The 21,319-nt window shown below is 42.0% G+C and overlaps 1 protein-coding gene across 1 annotated transcript in view; it reads left to right on the top strand.

Moving 5' to 3' along the window:
• LOC139413347 (RING1 and YY1-binding protein B-like) overlaps positions 1–21,319 on the top strand; it is a 40,078-nt gene that overhangs the window by 14,770 nt on the left and 3,989 nt on the right. Inside the window, exon 3 of the mRNA XM_071160594.1 lies at positions 13,490–14,233. Coding sequence (XP_071016695.1) covers positions 13,490–14,233 — 744 coding nt within the window. The remainder of the gene's footprint in view (positions 1–13,489; positions 14,234–21,319) is intronic.

Below are 21,319 nucleotides of genomic sequence, written 5' to 3' on the forward strand. Positions count from 1 at the left end.
CAACAGCCACTCTCGAAGCATCGTTACCCATTGCTCCACAAAAGCCGCAGCCCTTGCAGAGCAAGGGGAACAACTACTTCAAGTTCTCAGAGCGAGTGACGTCACCGATTGAAATGCTATTAGCTCGCACCCCGCTAACTAGCTAGCCATTTCACACCGGTTACACCCGACATGAAAAAAACTAAATATATTGCCAACAATAGCGAAGCAGTCATTGTGACGTTGAACAATAAGCTGGGAATAGAAAGTTCAGAAGGTGAGTTGGTGCCACGGTGCTCAAAATAACTAATAGGAGCTGGCAGGGTGAGAAATGCACTAAAATAAGGCCTGTTTTTTTCGCGATTACTTCAAAATGACGGCAAGCAGCTGGGAAATATGGTCATATTATGGAACTGGGCTCCACGGGGGATGCAATGAACTAGTTTTTATCAGAAAAGAACGTTGTTAAAAATGTCGTGTCCAGCCTACTATCTACATTCGGAACCCTTTCCCACTTTTTTTTTTTCTCTCATCAATCTACACACTATAATAATGATATTTTGCAAATATACTAAAATAAGTGTTAAGGTAAATTCAATTGATTGGACATGATTTGGAACGGTACACACCTGTCTAATATAAGGGCCCACAGTTGATAGTGCATGTCAGAGCAAAAAACAAGTAATGAGGTCAAAGGAATTGTCCCTAGAGCTCCGAGACTGGATTGTGTCGCGGCACAGATCTGGGGATAGCTAACAAACATTTGTATGTAGCATTGAAGGAACACCGTGACCTCCATCATTCTTAAATGGAAGAAGTTTGGTATCTCAAAGACTCTTCCTAGAGCTGGCTGCCCGGCCAAAATGAGCAATCGGGGGAGAAGAGCCTTGGTCAGGGAGGTGCCCAAGAACCTCACTATGACATAGCTCCAGAAGGACAACCATCTCTGCAGCACTCCACCAGTCAGACCTTTATGGTAGAGTGGCCAGACGGAAGTCACTCCTCAGTAAAAAGCACATGACAGCCCGCTTGGAGTTTGCCAAAAGGCACCTAAAGGACTCTGACCATGAGAAACAAGATTCTCTGGTCTGATGAAACCAAGATTGAACTCTTTGGCCTGAATGCCAAGTGTCACATAAGGAGGAAACCTGGCACCATCCCAACGGTGAAGCATGGTGGTGGTGGCAGCATCATGCTGTGGGGATGCTTTTCAGTGGCAGGGACTGTGAGACTAGTCAGGATTATTTATATATATATATATATATATATATATAACAAAAAAACAACTGTATTTAACGAGGCAAGTCAGTTAAGAACACATTCCTACTTTCAATGACGGCCTAGGAAGGTGGGTTAACTGCCTTGTTCAGGGGCAGAATGACAGATTTTTACCTTGTCAGCTCAGGGATTCAACCTTGCAACCTTACAACTAGTCCAACGCGCTAACCGCCTGCCTGTTACGCGAATGCAGTAAGAAGCCAAGGGAAGTTGCTAGCTAGCATTAAACTTATCTTATAAAAAACAATCAATCAATCAATCATAATCAGTAGTTATAACTACACATGTTTGATGAAATTACTAGTTTATCCAGCGTGTCCTGTGTTGCATATAATCGATGCGGTGCGCATTCGTGAACAAGGACTGTCGTTGCTCCAATGTGTACCTAACCATAAACAGCGATGCCTTTCTTAAAATCAATACACAGAAGTATATATTTTTAAACCTGCATATTTAGCTAAACGAAAGGTTAACAGGCAATATTAACTAGGTGAAATTGTGTCACTTCTCTTGTGTTCATTGCACGCAGAGTCAGGGTATATGCAACAGTTTGGGCTGCCTGGCTCATTGTGAACTAATTTGCCAGAGTTTTACGTAATTATGACATAACAATGAAGGTTGTGCAATGTAACAGCAATATTTAGACTTATGGATGCCACCCGTTAGATAAAATACGGAACGGTTCCGTATTTCACTGAAAGAATACACGTTTTGTTTTCGAAATAATAATTTCCGGATTCGACCATATTAATAACCTAAGGCTCGTATTTCTGTGTGTTATTATGTTATAATTAGGTCTATGATTTGATAGAGCAGTCTGACTGAGCGATGGTAGGCACCAGCAGACTCGTAAGTATTCATTCAAACAGCACTTTCGTGCGTTTTGCTAGCAGCTCTTCGTTGTGTGTCAAGCATTGCGCTGTTTGACTTCAAGCCTATCAACTCCCGAGATTAGGCTGGTGTAACCGATGTGTAATGGTTAGCGGGGTGCGCGCTAAAAGCGTTTCAAACGTCACTCGCTCTGAGACTTGGAGTAGTTGTTCCCCTTGCTCTGCATGGGTAACGCTGCTTCGAGGGTGGCTGTTGTCGATGTGTTCCTGGTACGAGCCCAGGTAGCGGCGAGGAGAGGGATGGAAGCTATATTGTTACACTGGCAATACTAAAGTGCGTATAAGAACATCCAATAATCAAAGGTTAATGAAATACAAATGGTTTCGAGATAAATAGTCCTATAATTCCTATAATAACTACAACCTAAAACTTCTTACCTGGGAATATTGAAGCCTCATGTTAAAAGGAACCACCAGCTTTCATATGTTCTGAGCAAGGAACTTAAACGTTAGCTTTCTTACATGGCACATATTGCACTTTTACTTTCTTCTCCAACACTTTATTTTTGCATTATTTAAACCAAATTGAACATGTTTCATTATTTGTTAGGCTAAATTGATTTTATTGATGTATTAAGTTAAAATAAGTGTTAATTCAGTATTGTTGTAATTGTCATTATTACAACAACAAAAATTTGACCGCTTAATCGGTCCTCCAATAATCGGTTTCGGTGTTGAAAAATCATAATCGGTCTACCTCTAGTCAGGATCGAGGGAAAGATGAGCGGAGCAAAGTACAGAGATCCTTAATGAAAACCTGCTCCAGAGCTTTCAGGACCTCCGACCGGGTCGAACGTTTACCTTCCAACGGGACAATGACCCTAAGGCACAAAGCCAAGACAACGCAGGAGTGGCTTCGGCACAAATCTCTCAATGTCCTTGAGTGGCCCAGCCAGAGCCCAGACTTGAACCCGACCGAACATCTCTGGAGAGACCTGAAAATAGCTGTGCAGTGACTTTCCCCATCCAACCTGACAGAGCTTCAGAGGGTCTGCAGAGAGGAATGAGAGAAACCAAATACAGGTGTACCAAGCTTGTAGTTTCATACCCAAGAAGACTCGGCTGTAATCACTGCCAAAGGTGCTTCAACAAAGTACTGAATAAAGGGTCTGAATACTTATGCAAATGTAATATTTCAGTTTTTCAAGGGTTCTGAATACTTTCCGAATGCACTGTACAACATGAAACGCCTGCTGTCAACCACTGTGTCCCCCTGAGCAGTATTGCTTGATGACTTGTTGTGCTAATTTGAAACGAGCCATGTTTACACAAGAGCAAGTATGACAACGCATGACCGCTGCAGGGTGACTGGTTCCAACAGACACTGGCAGACACCCCTCACATAGCAGGGAGGCAGACTGACACAGAGGAGACTACAGGGAGAGAGAGGAGCTTGAGGTGAGAGCCACGGAATGAGAAATAATAAGGCAAGGAAGAGTGAAAAACAGTGTGTAATTGACAGCACAGAAAAGGTATAGCAGGGAAGCAATGGCTACATATTTAGAATGGGGACTGGAGACAAAGTGGATGATACATTTGACTAGAGGTGAAGAGATAATGATTCAGCAGGGAAAGCGAGGGCTGAGAGAGCACAAGTGATACAAAGAGGACTGTGTCATGGAGCCTCTGATGGAGGGAGCTCATGCATGCTTAGTGCTGTCACAATGGCGGCTGTCAATCACCCTGATGGGAAGCAATTTGTAGCCTGGAGGTCAGACATTGGAGGGAATATCTCACAGTGGGAGGCCACACACACTCAGAAGCCCCACACTGGTTTAGGTTAAAGGGTTCTAGTTTTTTTTTTTTTTTAAGGATGAGGAACTTATTTCTTTCCCCATTTTTTGTTTTTAAGATTTTCATTGATTTGTTTCTCTTTTGTCAACTGTCCCAAATAGTTGTCACTGTACATCACCGTGGGAAAGAAATGTCATGCTCAGCTGCCTTGTCGGGGGGCTCTGCTGGGGCCCACTGTGCTCACTGAGTACCCGGGGGCATGGGGAGGCATGCAGGGGCATCCCCCTTGGGGGTGCAGGATTTTGTGTCTGGAGGAATGTTTAATTCAATGTTTTTAATAATGCCCTTGGCTCTAGCCAGCAGTGAGTCATGCAGACAGTGCTGCAGTCTGGAGCTGCTCTCCACTCCAGGTAGGGCTGCACGATGTCTAATAGCAAAACATTTATTTTTGGGGGGGAGGCACAGATTGTGATTTTCAAACACTTGGGTGAAAACTTGGTAATATCATCAGACATGGTAAAACCGTGTCAGGGTAGAGAAAATAACTTGTAAAATGAGATCCTATAAATACATACTGTGCTAACTGAATACAAAACCAAATGAAACTAATAATCTTTTTCAACATTGTTTTATAGGCTACATACAGTACCAGTCAAAAGTTTGGACAAACCTACTCATTCAAGGGTTTTTCTTTATTTTTACCGTTTTCTACATTGTAGAATAATAGTAAAGACATCAAAACTATGAAATAACACATGGAATCATGTACTGTAGTAACCAAAAAAGTGTTAAACAAATCAAAACCTTATTTATATTTCAGATTCTTCAAAGTAGCCACCCTTTGCCTTGACAGCTTTGCACACTCTTGGCATTCTCTCAACCAGCTCATGGAATGCATTTCAATTGACATGTGTGCCTTGTTAAAAGTTAATTTGTGGAATTTCTTTCCTTAATGAGTTTGAGCCAATCAGTTGTGTTGTGACAAGGTAGGGGTGATATACAGAAGATATCCCTTTTTGGTAAAATATCAAGTCCATATTATGGCAAGAACTGCTCAAATAAGCAAAGACAAATGACAGTCCCATTACTTTAAGACATGGTCAGTCAATTCTGAAAATTTCTAGTACTTTGAAAGTTTCTTCAAGTGCAGTCGCAAAAACCATCAAGCGCTATAATGAAACTGGCTTACATGAGGACCGCCACAGGAAAGGAAGACCCAGAGTTCTCTGCTACAGAGGATAAGTTCATTGGAGTTACCAGCCTCAGAAATTACAGCCCAAAAAATGCTTCAGATTTCAAGTCACAGACATATCTCAACATCAATTGTTCAGAGGAGACTGTGAATCAGGGATTCATGGTTGAATTGCTGCAAAGAAACCACTACTAAAGGACACTAAGAAGAAGTGACTTGCTTGGGCCAAGAAACACAAGCAGTGGACATTAGACTGGTGGAAATCTGTCCTTTGGTTTTAGAGTCCAAATTTTTGGTTCCAACCGCTGTGTCTTTGTGAGACACAGAGTAGGTGAACGGATGATCTCCGCATGTGTGGTTCCCACCGTGAAGCGTGGAGAAGGTGTGATGTTGTGGGGGTGCTTTGCTGGTGACACGGATTTATTTAGAATTCAAGGCACATGTAACCAGCATGGCTACCACAACATTCTGCAGAGATAAGGCATTCCATCTGGTTTACGCCATTCCATCTGGTTTGCGCTTAGTCCCACTATCACTTTGTTTTTCAACAGGTCAATGACCCAAAACACACCTCAAGGCTGTGTATGTGCTATTTGACCAAGGAGAGTGATGCTGTACTGCATCAGGAGACCTGGCCTCCACAATTACCCGAGCCTCAACCCAATTGAGATGGTTTGGGATGAGTTGGAACGCAGGGTGAAGGAAAAGCAGCTAACAAGTGTTTAGCATATGTGGGAACTCCCAAGACGGTTGGAAAAGCATTTCTCATGAAGGTGGTTGAGAGAATGCCAAAGACTGTGCAAAGCTGTCATCAAGGCAAAGGGTGGCTATTTGAAGAATCTCAAATAGAAAATATATTTTCATTGGTTTAACACCTCTTTGGTTACTCCATGATTCCATATGTGTTATTTCATAGTTTTGATGTATTCACTAGTATTCTACAATGTAGGAAATAGTAAAAATAACTAATTCAAGGGTTTTTCTTTGTCAACTTTTGACTGGTACTGTGATAATACATTGTATTATTACACCTACCTCTTAACTAAAATACATTTTTAACATGATCATCAAAATGGTGCTCCTCTATCCCAGCACTTATTAATTAATATCATTAGGTCCTATTTCTTATTTTACCATTTAGTTCTTAAATTACCTAAGATAATTGTTTATTCAGGCAAGCAATAGGCTGGTTATGGAATAGGAAACTTGTTAGTGTGTAAATTATGAATAAGTATGCCCTATAATTATTATAATTGAAATGATGAGTCAAAGTGCCATAACATGTAACACGTAGCCTACCAATTGCAAAGTGCATCCTGTGTCCAAAAACTGTCTGGTCCAGTCAATCGACTCGACATGTTTCAACTTTTACCCTTTTTAATTTTGTTATACAGTGTTGGGGTGGTGACTTGAGAAATATGTGCAAGATGGAATCTTGTATGTCCTGTCCAGCTTGTTTATATTATTTTTTAAGCCGTCTTTGCTGACAGTGTAAATAGGAACCATGTCTTTGGATATGTGATGGCCTCTGATTTCTGTGTGTCTGCAGGAAGTTTTTCATAGGACGTTACACTTGAAAATACATGGACAATCGATGCCTGTTTAACATAGGTTGTTGAATGTGGTTTAGGGGCTTTGCTGCTGTCCAGGCACTTTTTGTTTTTAATACTTTTTTTTACTGTGCAAAGTGGGGGTGGTTATTCTTCAAATGATTGAATACATTTGTTGTGTTGCCTCTTGTCACCACAGCTCGGGGTTATTTTTGCCAAAATACTGCTGAAGATGAGCCCTTCTTTGGCACCAAATTGAAATTTTAATTAGTACTTGCAGCATTCATGTTTGACACACACTGAGGTAAAGCCACAGAGTTTCTGAACCTCATACTGTACTGTCTTTGGTGAAGCCCCTTCTCTCCTCACCAGCTCGGATGCTTGTGATTGGCCAGCATGTGCATGCCGTGCAGAGAGTGGGAGAGCCCGCTTGTGATTGGTCAGCATCCTCTGTGCATGTAGAGGGTGAGTGAACGGAGTCTAGCGCCTCTCATTGGAGGTGGTACCATAGTCTAGTTTTTCTTGTGTTAAGTGTCAAAGAAAGGAGAAAATTGCAGCCTCTTGCGATATGGATATTTGCACATGTCAAAATCGCAATTTTGATCTGAATACGATTTATCATGTAGTCCTAACTTCAGGTGCACAGTATTTTTTTTTAAACATTTTTTTTTAGATTCAGATGAAATCTTATAGTCTGACTACAGTTGGCTGTCCCTGTTAGAGGGGACCTTTTTGTCTGGGCCTCTCTCTTTGAGCTGCCGCTGCTGCATGCTCTGGGTCTGTGGCTGGCTGGGAGTAATAGCCTGTCCTCCAATTATCACTCAAAATAAAGAGCCGTGTTAATGAGGGCTTTCCTGTGGTCGCATGATCACCCCTCTCTCTGTGTCTGTCTCTACAGAAGTACTCTATCTCAATTCTGTCACAACACTGCTTGGTTTTAAGTTCAACAGTATGTAATTGGCATCTCTAGGTCTCCACTTGCTATGCTCTTCAGGTAGGAGGCTAATGTTGACATGCATGAGTAGTTCCTTGGATGTACCTCTTATGATTGACAATATAGTGGGTGTGGCTGGCAGCATAACCATAGGTCTCAGTCTGCCTGGGTTTAGTGTTTAGTGCTGATGACAGTCATTTCATAGCCGCCTGTGGGGTAAGAATCCACACCCCATATCAAGGGGAATTTAAGGGGCAGTCAGCAGAGACAATCATTATCTATGGAGGTGTGAAAAGGAGGAATAGCCTAGACCGATTATCTGGTGTTTCTCAGTGAGAAGTGGCTTGGAACAGATGCAGTGGCGCTGTTTTCCTGCCTACCAGCAAGGTGAGTGTGGCCAGCCCAGTGGTGTGGATCCAGCCAGCCAGCCGTGTTAATGGGTCAGAGTGGTGGTGTTCAGAGCAGCAGTGACGTAGCTGGTAAGTGTAATAATACACTGTAGAGTAAGCGCACCACAGGGCAGGCCAACAGGGAGCAGCGCTCCGATCATGCTGGCAACAACTCCATGGCTCAGTTACAGCTGGCACTGAATCACAGCTTAACTACTGGGGCTGTTCCTGCTGCTTCCCTCTCTCTGGGCTGAGCACTGCTGCGTCTGACACAAATCTCTGGGTCTGGGGTGATGGGCCAAGGAGGCGGTGAGCCAATCAATCAATCAATCAATCATGCTCACTTTCTACCTCCAGCACTTTGCTGACAGCTTAACCTGCCACGGGAAATTATTTCTGGGCCCGTCAGACGCGGGCTGCGGTGAGAACCCGTTTACGAGTGTTTGGTCTGCATGCGTCCTGCCAAATCCTGTGATTGATTGGCGACAATATTCACTGCCGTTGGAGACAAATAGTTTTGGTGTGTTTGAGTGCTTGTTGCAAAGTGACCTCGGGCGCCAGTCTGAGAGTACAAGTGAGGCTCCTCAAGGGTATTGAGAACTGCCATTGATATGAAGTTGCTCAAACCTTGTCAAGTCACTTAAGTTTTTTTTTGAGTGTCTCATCATCCAGATGCTGCTGAACGTGAGCATGTCAATCCCTCCTCTCCTGTGGAGTGTGACTGGCATTGATTCTGTAAGAGTGAGTGAGTAGGCTAGCTTTATGCAGCAGCTCCAGAGCCATGCCAGCTGTGCTGGGTGGAGTCACTACAAGGTCATCAGCATTCACCACAGCCTGCCTATTGATTGGAGCGTGGCGCGAGCGCTACGACATGATGCCATATTATGAAGCGATTGATTGCCTACTGATCGACTGGTCCCCCCTGAGGGAGAGACGGTGGGTTCTCTATCTCCTGCAGAACAGGGATAGAGAGACAGGGAGAGGGCGGGAGAAAGTAAAAGGGTTGATATCTAGGATGTGCTGTTTCCAAGGTAAATCACTCCAGCAGCCTTGTGAAAAACACTCTCCTCTCCACAAATAGACCTCATCAGCCATGCATCATAATCAATGTACCCATCGTAATCAGACAACCACATCTGAAATTAACCGTAAGTAAAGCCTGGGGGCCATGTTGTCTAAAATGTCTTGAGCAGCACCAGCTGTATCAGAACAGTCCCACTCAGTATTGTCATCAAGTTTCTGCTCATGTTCTGACCAACTTAACGATAACAGACTCTCTGAGAGAACGAGTCAGCACCTCATTGGTATTCTAGTCAACAGGTAGGCTACATTTTCTAGGAGCCAGACAGAGCTTGTTTATCAGTTCAGTCTGAGGCTCAGGCAGGTGGATCAGAAAGCATGGAAGTGCCCATCTGCCCTCAAACCCGCAGAGAGTTTCTTTAAACATGACACACTCTGAACAGCTAGACAATAAACAGGACCTCTTGGCAATGCAGTAGATGAGATGTGGAGGCTATGCCATAGTTGGATTGTGCCTCCTGAGTAGCTTGCAAACCATGCACCTCTCAGACGTGGTTGAGTGTGTATGTGTGTGTGGTATACTCTGGTATTTTTCACTGATCTGGCCCAGTCCAGTGATGTGATTATCTGTGCTGGTGAGAGCCAAATCTAGGCTAACCTTGTGTCTGTGGCACTCTATTCTCTCGCTCTCTCTCTCTCTGCCTGCCCCTGAGACCCCCCCACTGCTGCCAGCTGTTGTCCATTAGGGAGGCAGACGGGACACGCAGCACTCACCCCTCAAATCTTAGACGTCGAACTGTGTGTGTGTGGTGCGACACTTGGGGGGGGGGGGGGGTATTAGGACTTAAAATCTGTTATAAAACAGGTTGTATGGATGCTGATTGGTTGCTAGCAGGAAGTTTTTCACCACAAGCCCCGGGTAGTGCCTGTTAACAGTTCCACTGTCCCACAGCCCAGCCAGGCAATTCATAAACTTAATCTCCCCTGGTAAAATGTGTCTAGACATTATTTCCCTATGCTTCTAGGTTAGCATATGCTTTTCAACAGTTGGGATTAGTCTAAACTAGAGGTCGACCGATTGTGGTTTTTCAACACCGATACCGATTATTGGAGGACCAAAATCTGACAATTTTTATTTATTTATTTATTTATATGTAATAATGACAATTACAATAATACTGAATGAACAATGAACACTTGTATATTTTAACTTAATATAATACAGAAATAAAATCAATTTAGTCTCAAATAAATAATGAAACATGTTCAATTTGGTTTAAATAATGCAAAAACAGTGTTGGAGAAGAAAGTAAGTGCAATATGTGCCATGTAAAAATGCTAACGTTTAAGTTTCTTGCTCAGAACATGATAACATTTATGAAAGCGGTGGTTCCTTTTAACATGAGTCTTCAATATTCCCAGTTAAGAAGTTTTAGGTCCTAACCGGCTTGCCAAAACTATAGTTTGTTAAAAAGAAATTTGTGCAGTGACCCAGAACAACAGCAAAGGACCTTGTGAAGATGCTGGTGGAAACAGGCACAAAAGTATCTATATACAGTGGGGCAAAAAAGTGTTTAGTCAGCCACCAATTGTGCAAGTTCTCCCACTTGAAAAGATGAGAGGCCTGTATAATTTTCATCATAGGTACACTTAAACTATGACAGACAAAATGAGAAAAAAAAATCCAGAAAATCGACATTTCCAGAAAAGCCGCTAAGCAAAGAAGCCACTGCTCCAAAACCGCCATAAAAAGCCAGACTACGGTTTGCAACTGCACATGGGGACAAAGATTGTACTTCTTGGAAAAATGTCCTCTGGTCTGATGAAATATAAATGGAACTGTTTGGCCATCATGACCATTGTTATGTTTGGGGGGAAAAGGGGGATGCTTGCAAGCCGAAGAAACCCATCTTAATCGTGAAGCACGGGGGTTTCAGCATCATGTTGTGGGGGTGCTTTGCTGCAGGAGGGACTGGTGCACTTAACAAAATAGATGGCATCATGTGGTAGGAAAATTATGTGGATATATTGAAGCAACATCTCAAGACATCAGCCAGGAAGTTAAAGCTTGGTCGCAAATGGGTCTTCCAAATGCACAATGACCCCAAGCATACTTCCAAAGTTGTGGCAAAATGGCTTAAGGACAACACAGTCAAGGAGTGGAGTGGCCATCACAAAGCCCTGACCTCAATCCCATAGAAAATTTGTGGGCAGAACTGAAAAAGCATGTGCGAGCAAGGAGGCCTACAAACCTGACTCGGTTACACCAGTTCTGTCAGAAGGAATGGGCCATTGTGGGAAGCTTGTGGAAGGCTACCTGAAATGTTTGACCCAAGTTAAACAATTTAAAGGCAATGCTACCAAATACTAATTGAGTGTATGTAAACTTCTGACCCACTGGGAATGTGATGAAATAAATAAAAGCTGAAATAAATCATTCTGTCTACTATTATTCTGACATTTCACATTCTTAAAATAACGTGGTGATCCTAAGACAGGGAATTTTTACCAGGAGTAAATGTCAGGAATTGTGAAACTGAGTTTAAATGTATTTGGCTAAGGTGTATGTAAACTTCTGACTTTATCTGTATGTAAGTTTTAATGCTAGCCTATTACTTAGCTTGGCTCCTTGCATTCACAATGTCCTTTTGATGCTGCACTTGCGTAACAGGTGGTCAGCCTTCCACGCAGTCTCCTCGTGGATTGCAATATAATCGGCGACCAAAAAGGCCGATTACCGATTTGTTATGAGAACTTGAAGTCGGCCCTAATTAATCGGCCATGCCAATTAGACCTCTAGTCTAAACCTTGCTGCCTTTCTCGTTGACCTGTGCAACAATGTTGCATTTTTTTTTGCGATCTTCACCTGCTTTAGAAAGAATGAATGTGAAGAGACTGATATCTTCTGAGCCGGGTGAATTTATTTATCAGGATGATTATAATGGATAAATCCAAAGAAATGGCAATAGAAACAAAGGTAAAAGAAATTTGCTGTCATTTCAGCTGCTTGCTGTGATTGTGTTTGATCTAGTTGGCTAGCTAGCAATGGATGAGTAGCTACTATAGCCTGCATGGCATCCTTTTTTGCTTAGAACATTTGGAATGGACAACCAGTTCATTTGGCTAATGACTTTTGCCCGGACAATATTGTGGAAGGATGAAAAAAATGAATTTACTCATATTTGTACTTTTTGCACCTTTTTTTTCTCCCCAATTTCATGATATCCAATTCGTAGTTAGTTTTGTCCCATTGCTGCAACTCACGTACAGACTCGGGAGAGGCGAAGGTCAAGAGCCATGCGTCCTCCTAAACACGACCCTACCAATCCGCACTGCTTCTTGACACACTGCTCGCTTAACCCAGATGCCAGCCGCGCCAATGTTTTGGAGGAAAAACTGTCCAACTGGCGACCGTGTCATCGTGCATGCGTTCGCCCGCCACAGGAGTCGCTAGATTGCGATGGGACAAGGACATCCCGGCCGGCCAAGCCCTCCCCTAACCTGGGCGACGCTGGGAACGTTGTGCGCTGCCTCTTGGGTCTCCCAGTCGCGGCCGGCTGCGACACAGCCCGGGATCGAACCCGGATCTGTAGTGACGCCACTAGCATTGCGATACAGCGCCTTAGACTGCTGCACCACTCGGGAGGCCCTTAAAAATTTGAATGAAAATATGTAATCTTTAGAAAAATATGTTAGTAACTGTTTTATAAAAGCAATAACCTGGGAATTATTGTTAATATCACCCTCCAAAGGGCTGTTTCCCTGACCTTCCGCTTCGTGTCGGACTAAGAACAGCCCCTAGTCGGAAGTTATTCACACGATAATCCTCGCATTCTCATTCAGTTGCCTGAAGTGTTTGGTTTTTTTCCCCCCATGAAGTACCTCTTCTAACCTCTCAGGATGAAGAGTGATGAGCTCCCAATGAGCCCTTTATCCTAGATATTTTTATTCATCCACCAAGGCACTCATTTGTCTCCACCTCTCACTCATAACGCATTTGCCTGCTGAACGAGAATGGTTTGGCTCAAAGAGAATAGGCTAGGTGTGTCTGTGTGTGTGACGACAAAGAGCCACAGAGAGTGACTTCTTTCTGCTCTGGTGGGCTAGCCAGCTAGTAAGTGAGCGGCTGCACGTCTCTGTGTATCCCAGTCTGTGACAAATGGGGCCAACGCTGCAGTAATCAGATTAGAGGACGTAAATGACATGCTGCAACTGTCCCACCTTGTGATCCCCACATTCATTTTATTATAGCACTGAGCTAGTGAGATTACTCTTCAAACAGACCAGCCCGACCAAGAGCTGTCACTTGCATCCAGTCAGCCAGCAGTGTGTGTTCATTAACCCTTTCACTCCACAGAGGCACTGTGACTCAATCCAGCAAACTCCTTATAAGATGATGCAGAGAGGGTGTGTGTGTTGCTATGTGGTCAGGCAGGGGCTGCTCATGGTCATCTTGTCCTGAGAAAGCTGAGCCTGGAGTCTCTGCTGCCTGCTAATCCCTATTTGTGCCCTGGCCTCTACAGGAAACCCAGGATCAACTCCCAGCTGGTGGCCCAGCAGGTGGCTCAACAGTACGCGATGCCTCCCCCGCCCAAGAAGGAGAGGAAGGAGAGGCCTGAGAGGGAGCATGGCCCGGACGGGGAGCTCTTGGACGGGGAGGGGGAGCACCCCGAGGGAGAGTTTCTGGAGAGAGTGAAGCCAGAAGTAGAAGGAGAACCTCCCCTGGATAAAGACGAGAGCAATAAGGAGAAGCCGGAAAACGACCAAGCAGAAAAGCCAGAGCAAGAGGAGGAGAAAGAAAAAGGGAAAGAGATCAGCCTAGCCAGGCCCATCGCCAAGAAACCCAGCATCAAAGAGATCAGCCTAGCCGGGCCTATAGCCAAGAAACCCAGCATCAAAGAGAGCAGCCTAGCCGGGCCCATCGCCAAGAAACCCAGCATTAAAGAGAGCAGCCCAGCCGGCCCCATTGCCAAGAAACCCAGCATAAAAGAGAGCAGCCCAGCTGGCCCCATTGCCAAGAAACCCAGCATAAAAGAGAGCAGCCCAGCCGGGCCCATCGCCAAGAAACCCAGCATCAAAGAGAGCAGCCCTGCCAGCCCCATCGCCAAGAAACCCAGCATCAAAGAGAGCAGCCCAGCCAGGCCCATCGCCAAGAAACCCAGCATCAAAGAGAGCAGCCCAGCCAGGCCCGTTGCCAAGAAACCCAGCATCAAAGAGAGCAGCCCAGCCAGGCCCGTTGCCAAGAAACCCAGCATCAAAAAGATGAGGTCAGTGTGTGTTTATAAAGGAGTAAGATGTCTGTTCATTGTCTGTGTAAGCATTTTTCCTCTCCAGACATGAACTTTACTAATATACTCCTCTGTGGTCAGACCATCAAATAAGCTGAAGGAGACATTACATTACTCTTACTGAATTTCCACGTGGGTGAGGATATTGGAAATTTAATCAAAGCCTATTGGATGATAACTTGTTTTTAACTAGGACAGAGGAATTTATAACATAGGTACAGCAAATCCGCTTATTGTATGGGCCACTTTTAAATATGCCTTTAGAGGCCATGCAATTCAAAAAGAAATGGAGGAACTTATTCAACAAGGATCAAGTGTAATATATTAATAATAATAATAAAGCAAACTGAATGGAATATGGGGGAAAATGCACCAAATTATTTTTTAATCTTCAACATAGAAATCCTCCCAAAAATAATTTACTGAAACTTGTTACAAATGACGGAGTCACCAATGATTCACGAAATGATATTTTGGAAGAGGAAGCGAAGTACTTTAAAGCATGTGTTTTCATTTGTCTCCTTCAGCGCCTTTTAACCGAAGCTAATTGTATGGACATTTTTTCTATTAATAACTTTAAATGAACAGCCATACAGAAAGACTCATGTGAAGGTGAAATTATAGAGAAGGAACTTCTTGATGCAATTAAAGCCTTTAACTGGGATAACTTCAGGGCTGGATGGCATATACCATTTCAGGTATACCAAACCTTTTTTGATATACTCAGAGGACCGTTATTAGCATGTTTTAACCACTCTTATGTAAATGGTAGATAATCAGACACTCAACAAGGTCTGATTCCATTATTACTGAAACAGGATACAAGTGGGAAATATAAAGATCCAGTCCTTTAAAAAAAAAAAATTGGAGGCATCTTACACTTCAGTGATTTATTGTCAGACATTATTTGTCAGACATTATTCATTCTAATCAGACAGGTTTTGTTTTTTTTACATTGGAGATAATATAAGGCAAGTACTGGAAACACTGAAAAATCTGGGAAACCAGGCCTGCTATTCATAGCTGACTTTGAAAAGGCTTTTGATAAAGTATGACTGGAGTTTTTAGAGAAATGCCTGGAACATTTCAATTTTGGAGAATCTCTTTATAAAATGGGTTAAAATCGTGTATAGTAACCCTAGGTGTAAAATAGTAAATAATGGCTACTTAGAAAGTTTTAAACTGTCGATAGGAGTAAAACAAGGTTGTCCACTATCAGCATATCTATTTATTATGGCCATCGAAATGTTAGCTATTAAAATCAGATCCAACAATAATATCAAGTGAATAGAAATACAGGGCTGAAAAACAAAGGTGTCATTGTACACTGATGATTCATGTTTTTTTTTTAAGATCCACAACTGGGATCACTCCACAGCCTCAGAGGATCTAGATCATTTTCCTAACCTTTCTGGATTACAACCGATTGATAAGTGTACTAAATTACATATTGGATCACAAAAAAATACAACTTTTACATTACCATGTAGTTTACCAATAAAATGGTCTAATGGTGTTGTGGATATACTCGGTATACATATCCCAAAATAAATAATCTCACTCCAATACATTTTTATAAAAGGTTAGTAAAATACATAAGATCTTGCTACCATAGAAAGGTAAATACCCTTCTATTTGTGGAAAAACCTCCCTGATTAACTCTTTAGTCATATCCCAGTTTACCTATTTGCTTATGGTCTTGCCTACACCTGGAGAACAGTTGTCTTTTTCTTATTGTATGAGGAAAAAAAGATTCAATTTAATTTGGAATGGCAAGGAAGGCAAAATTTAAACAGGCCTATATAATGACTATACATTCGGAGGGCAAAAAGTCTTAAATATTAAAGCATTAGACCTCTCAATAATGGCTTCAGGCATACTAAAGTTATACTTAAATCTGAACTTCTCTAGAAAATTAGTAAGATTGTCTCACCCTATGTTCATGAAATAATGTTTTTCCCTTTATTCAGATTATAACCTCTCACATTGTTATTTGAAAAGGAAATCATCTCTCAAATATCGCTATTTTTAAAATAAGCCATTGGTTGCAATTTCAATTTAATCCACCAGAAAAGACAGAACAAATAATACAACAAATATTGTGGTTAAACTCAAATATAATATTAGATTTTTTTATGAATTTGTTTGAATAAAAAAAAAGCTATAATCTTAAGTAAATTGTCATACATGCAGCTAACTAAAACAATTGCAGCGTTACCGCAAAAATAGAAGAGGGAAGTGTAAGTGGGCAAAAGTATGGAACTTGTCTGTCGGCCCTGCATTAAATACCATAATTGGTTAAAGAAAACTGTAATATATATAAGGTATACCAATTTAATTTAAGGACCAAGAAATGTACAGCTGTGCCATATAGATTGCAAAATAGTTTAGATTTTTGATGTACCAATTCCATGGCGCATGGTTTATGAACTGATAAGCAAAACCAAATGCCGGATTCAAAACGTAGATTTTTTTACATTTTAATTATTATACAGAATTCTTGCAACCAATAGAATGTTATTTATATGTGCGATACAACCTTCCAAGCTCTGCAGATTTTACTGCGAAGAGGCAGAATCATTAGATCATTTGTTTCGGTACTATCCATATGTAGCTTGCTTTTGGTCACAGGTCCAGCAATAGCTGAAGATTTGCAACATTTACCTGAAAATAACCCTGCAGATAGCACTACTGGGCGATCTGAAAAGTTAGTCAATCGATCAATAATATAATAATACTTTTTGCAAAAATGTTTATTTACAATTTACAATCTGTAGAAACAATGAAAATAGAAAGGTTCATAACTTTTGTTAAACAGCACAGTTGAAAAATATATGGCAAATAGAATCCAATATGGATGGTGTTAAGAGATAAATTGGAGGGGTTGAATGGAGCTGAAGGTTGGGACTAATAACAAGATAACTAGTGTAAAGCATACTGTGCCCATAACATGTACAGTGGGGCAAAAAAGTATTTAGTCAGCCACCAATTGTGCAAGTTCTCCCACTTAAAGATGAGAGAGGCCTGTAATTTTCATCATAGGTGCACTTCAACTATGACAGACAAAATGATAAGAAAAAATCCAGAAAATCACATTGTAGGATTTCTAATAAATGTATTTGCAAATTATGGTGGAAAATATGTTTTTGGTCATTAACTAAAGTTTATCTCTACTTTGTTATATACCCTTTGTTGGCAATGACAGAGGTCAAACATTTTCTGTAAGTCTTCACAAGGTTTTCACACACTGTTGCTGCTATTTTGGCCCATTCCTCCATGCAGATCTCCTCTAGAGCAGGGATATTTTGGGGCTGTTGCTGGGCAACACACTTTCAACTCCCTCCAAAGATTTTCTATGGGGTTGAGAGCTGAAGACTGGCTAGGCCACTTCAGGACCCTGAACTGCTTCTTACGAAGCCACTCCTTCGTTGCCTGGGCGGTGTGTTTGGGATCATTGTCATGCTGAAAGACCCAGCCACGTTTCATATTCAATGCCCTTGCTGATGGAAGGAGGTTTTCGCCTGGGCGGTGTGTTTGGGATCATTGTCATGCTGAAAGACCCAGCCACGTTTCATATTCAATGCCCTTGCTGATGGAAGGAGGTTTTCACTCAAAATCTCACGATACATGGCCCCATTCATTCTTTCCTTTACACGGATCAGTCGTCCTGGTCCCTTTGCAGAGAAACAGCCCCAAAGCATGATGTTTCCACCCCCATGCTTCACAGTAGGTATGGTGTTCTTTGGATGCAACTCAGCATTCTTTGTCCTCCAAACACGACGAGTTGAGTTTTTACCAAAAAGTTATATTTTGGTTTCATCTGACCATATGACATTCTCCCAATCTTCTTCTGGATCATCCAAATGCTCTCTAGCAAACTTCAGACTGGCCTGGACATGTACTGGCTTAACCTCTTGGATCTCCCCATCCCGGATCCGGTATCAGGAATACAGACTCAAGCTCATTACCATAACGCAACGTTAACTATTCATGAAAATCGCAAATGAAATGAAATAAATATGCCATCTCTCAAGCTTAGCCTTTTGTAAACAACACTGTCATCTCAGATTTTCAAAATATGCTTCTCAACCATAGGAAAACAATAATTTGTGTAAAAGTAGCTAGCTAGCGTAGCATTTAGCGTTAGCATTAGCGTTAGCATCCAGCACGCAACATTTCAACAAAAACATAAAAGCCTTCAAATAAAATCATTTACCTTTGAAGAACTTCTGATGTTTTCAATGAGGATACTCTGTTAGATAGCAGATGCTCAGTTTTTCCAAAAAGATTCTTTGTGTATTGGAAATAGCTCCGTTTTATACATCACATTTGGCTACCAAAAACAAAACGAAAATTCAGTCCTCAAAACGCTAACTTTTTTCCAAATTAACTCCATAATATCGACTGAAAACATGGCAAACGTTGTTTAGAATCAATCCTCAAGGTGTTTTTCACATATCTCTTCATTGATATATCGTTCTTGGACGCATGGTTTCTCCCCTCAATCAAATGGAAAAGTACAAGCAGCTGGCAATTGCGCACCGAATTCCACGCAGGACACCAGGCGGACACTTGGAAAATGTAGTCTCTTATGGTCAATCTTCCAATGATATGCCTACAAATACGTCACAATGCTGCTAAGACCTTGGGGGAACGACAGAAAGTGTAGGCTCATTCCTTGCGCAATCACAGCCATATAAGGAGACAATGGAAAACAGAGCTTCAGAAATTCTGCTAGTTTCCTGGTTGACGCATCATCTTGGTTTCGCCTGTAGAATGAGTTCTGGGGCACTTACAGACAATATCTTTGCAGATTCTGAAACTTCAGAGTGTTTTCTTTCAAAAACTGTCAAGAATATGCATAGTCGAGCATCTTTTTGTGACAAAATATCGCGCTTAAAACGGGAACGTTTTTTATCCAAAAATGAAATAGCGCCCCTAGAGATCCAAGAGGTTAAGCAGGGGGACACGTCTGGCACTGCAGGATTTGAGTCCCTGGCGGCGTAGTGTGTTACTGATGGTAGGCGTTGTTACTTTGGTCCCAGCTCTCTGCAGGTCATTCACTAGGTTGCCCCCCGTGTGGTTCTGGGATTTTTGCTCACTGTTCTTGTGATCATTTTGACCCCACTGGGTGAGATCTTGCGTGGAGCCCCAGATCGAGGGAGATTATCAGTGGTCTTGTATGTCTTCCATTTCCTAATAATTGCTCCCACAGTTGATTTCTTCAAACCAAGCTGCTTACGTAATGCAGATTCAGTCTTCCCAGCCTGGTGCAGGTCTACAATTTTGGTTCTGGTGTCCTATGACAGCTCTTTGGTCTTGGCCATAGTGGAGTTTGGAGTGTGACTGTTTGAGGTTGTGGACAGGTGTCTTTTATACTGATAACAAGTTCAAACATGCCATTAATACAGGTAACGAGTGGAGGACAGAGGAGCCTCTTAAAGAAGTTGTTACCGGTCTATGAGAGCCAGAAATCTTGCTTGTTTGTAGGTGACCAAATACTTATTTTCCACCATAATTTGCAAATAAATTAATTAAAAATCCTACAATGTGATTTTCTGGATTTTTTTTCTTCTCATTTTGTCTGTCATAGTTGAAGTGTACCTATGATGAAAATTACAGGCCTCTCTCATATTTTTAAGTGGGAGAACTTGCACAATTGGTGGCTGACTAAATACTTTTTTGCCCCACTGTATATACAGTTGAAGTTGGAAGTTTACATACACTTAGGTTGGAGTCATTAACTTGTTTTTCAACCACTCCACAAATGTCTTGTCCTAACCGACTTGCCAAAACTATAGTTAACATCTACTTTGTACATGACACATGTTGTGGGGGTGCTTTGCTGCAGGAGGGACTGGTGCACTTCACAAAATAGATGGCAACATGAGGAAGGCAAATGATGTGTAAATATTGAAGCAACATCAGTCAGGAAGTTAAAGCTTGGTCGCAAATGGGTCTTCCAAATGTACATTGACCCCAAGCATACTTTGAAAGTTGTCAAATGGCCTAAGGACAACAAAGTCAAGGTATTGGAGTGGCCATCACAAAGCCCTGGCCTCATGAAAATGTGTGGGCAGAACTGAAAAAGCGTGTGTGAGCAAGGAGGCCTACAAACCTGACTCTGTTACACCAGCTCTGTCAGGAGGAATGGGCCAAAATTCACCCAACTTATTGTGGAAAGCTTGTAGAAGGCTTCCTGAAACGTTTGACCCAAGTTAAACAATTTAAAGGCAATGCTACCAAATACTAATTGAGTGTATGTAAACTTCTGACTTACTGGGAATGTGACGAAAGAAATAAAAGCTGAAATAATCATTCTCTCTACTACATTTCACATTATTATTGTGAAACTGAGTTTAAATGTATTTGGCTAAGTTGTATGTAAACTTCCGACTTCAACTGTATGTATGTGTATTTGCAAAAAAAGATAAGGAGGATTGGAAGTGATGCAGACAATTACATTGATGGAAACGACAATCTGCAATATTAAAGCTGATCTACCCCCTAAAGAAAAAACCTATATATATATATATATGTGTGTGTGTGTGTGTGTGTGTGTGTGTGTGTGCACTGCTCAAAAAAATAAAGGGAACACTAAAATAACACATCCTAGATCTGAATGAATGAAATATTCTTATTAAATACTTTTTTCTTTACGTAGTTGAATGTGCTGACAACAAAATCACACAAAAATTATCAATGGAAATCAAATTTATCAACCCATGGAGGTCTGGATTTGGAGTCACACTCAAAATTAAAGTGGAAAACCACACTACAGGCTGATCCAACTTTGATGTAATGTCCTGAAAACAAGTCAAAATGAGGCTCAGTGGTGTGTGTGGCCTCCACGTGCCTGTATGACCTCCGTACAACGCCTGGGCATGCTCCTGATGAGGTGGCGGATGGTCTCCTGAGGGATCTCCTCCTAGACCTGGACTAAGCATCCGCCAACTCCTGGACAGTCTGTGGTGCTACGTGGCGTTGGTGGATGGAGCGAGACATGATGTCCCAGATGTGCTCAATTGGATTCAGGTCTGGGGAACGGGCGGGCCAGTCCATAGC

The sequence above is a fragment of the Oncorhynchus clarkii genome, chromosome 7 (assembly GCF_045791955.1).
Source record: "Oncorhynchus clarkii lewisi isolate Uvic-CL-2024 chromosome 7, UVic_Ocla_1.0, whole genome shotgun sequence".
Classification (NCBI taxonomy): domain Eukaryota; kingdom Metazoa; phylum Chordata; class Actinopteri; order Salmoniformes; family Salmonidae; genus Oncorhynchus; species Oncorhynchus clarkii.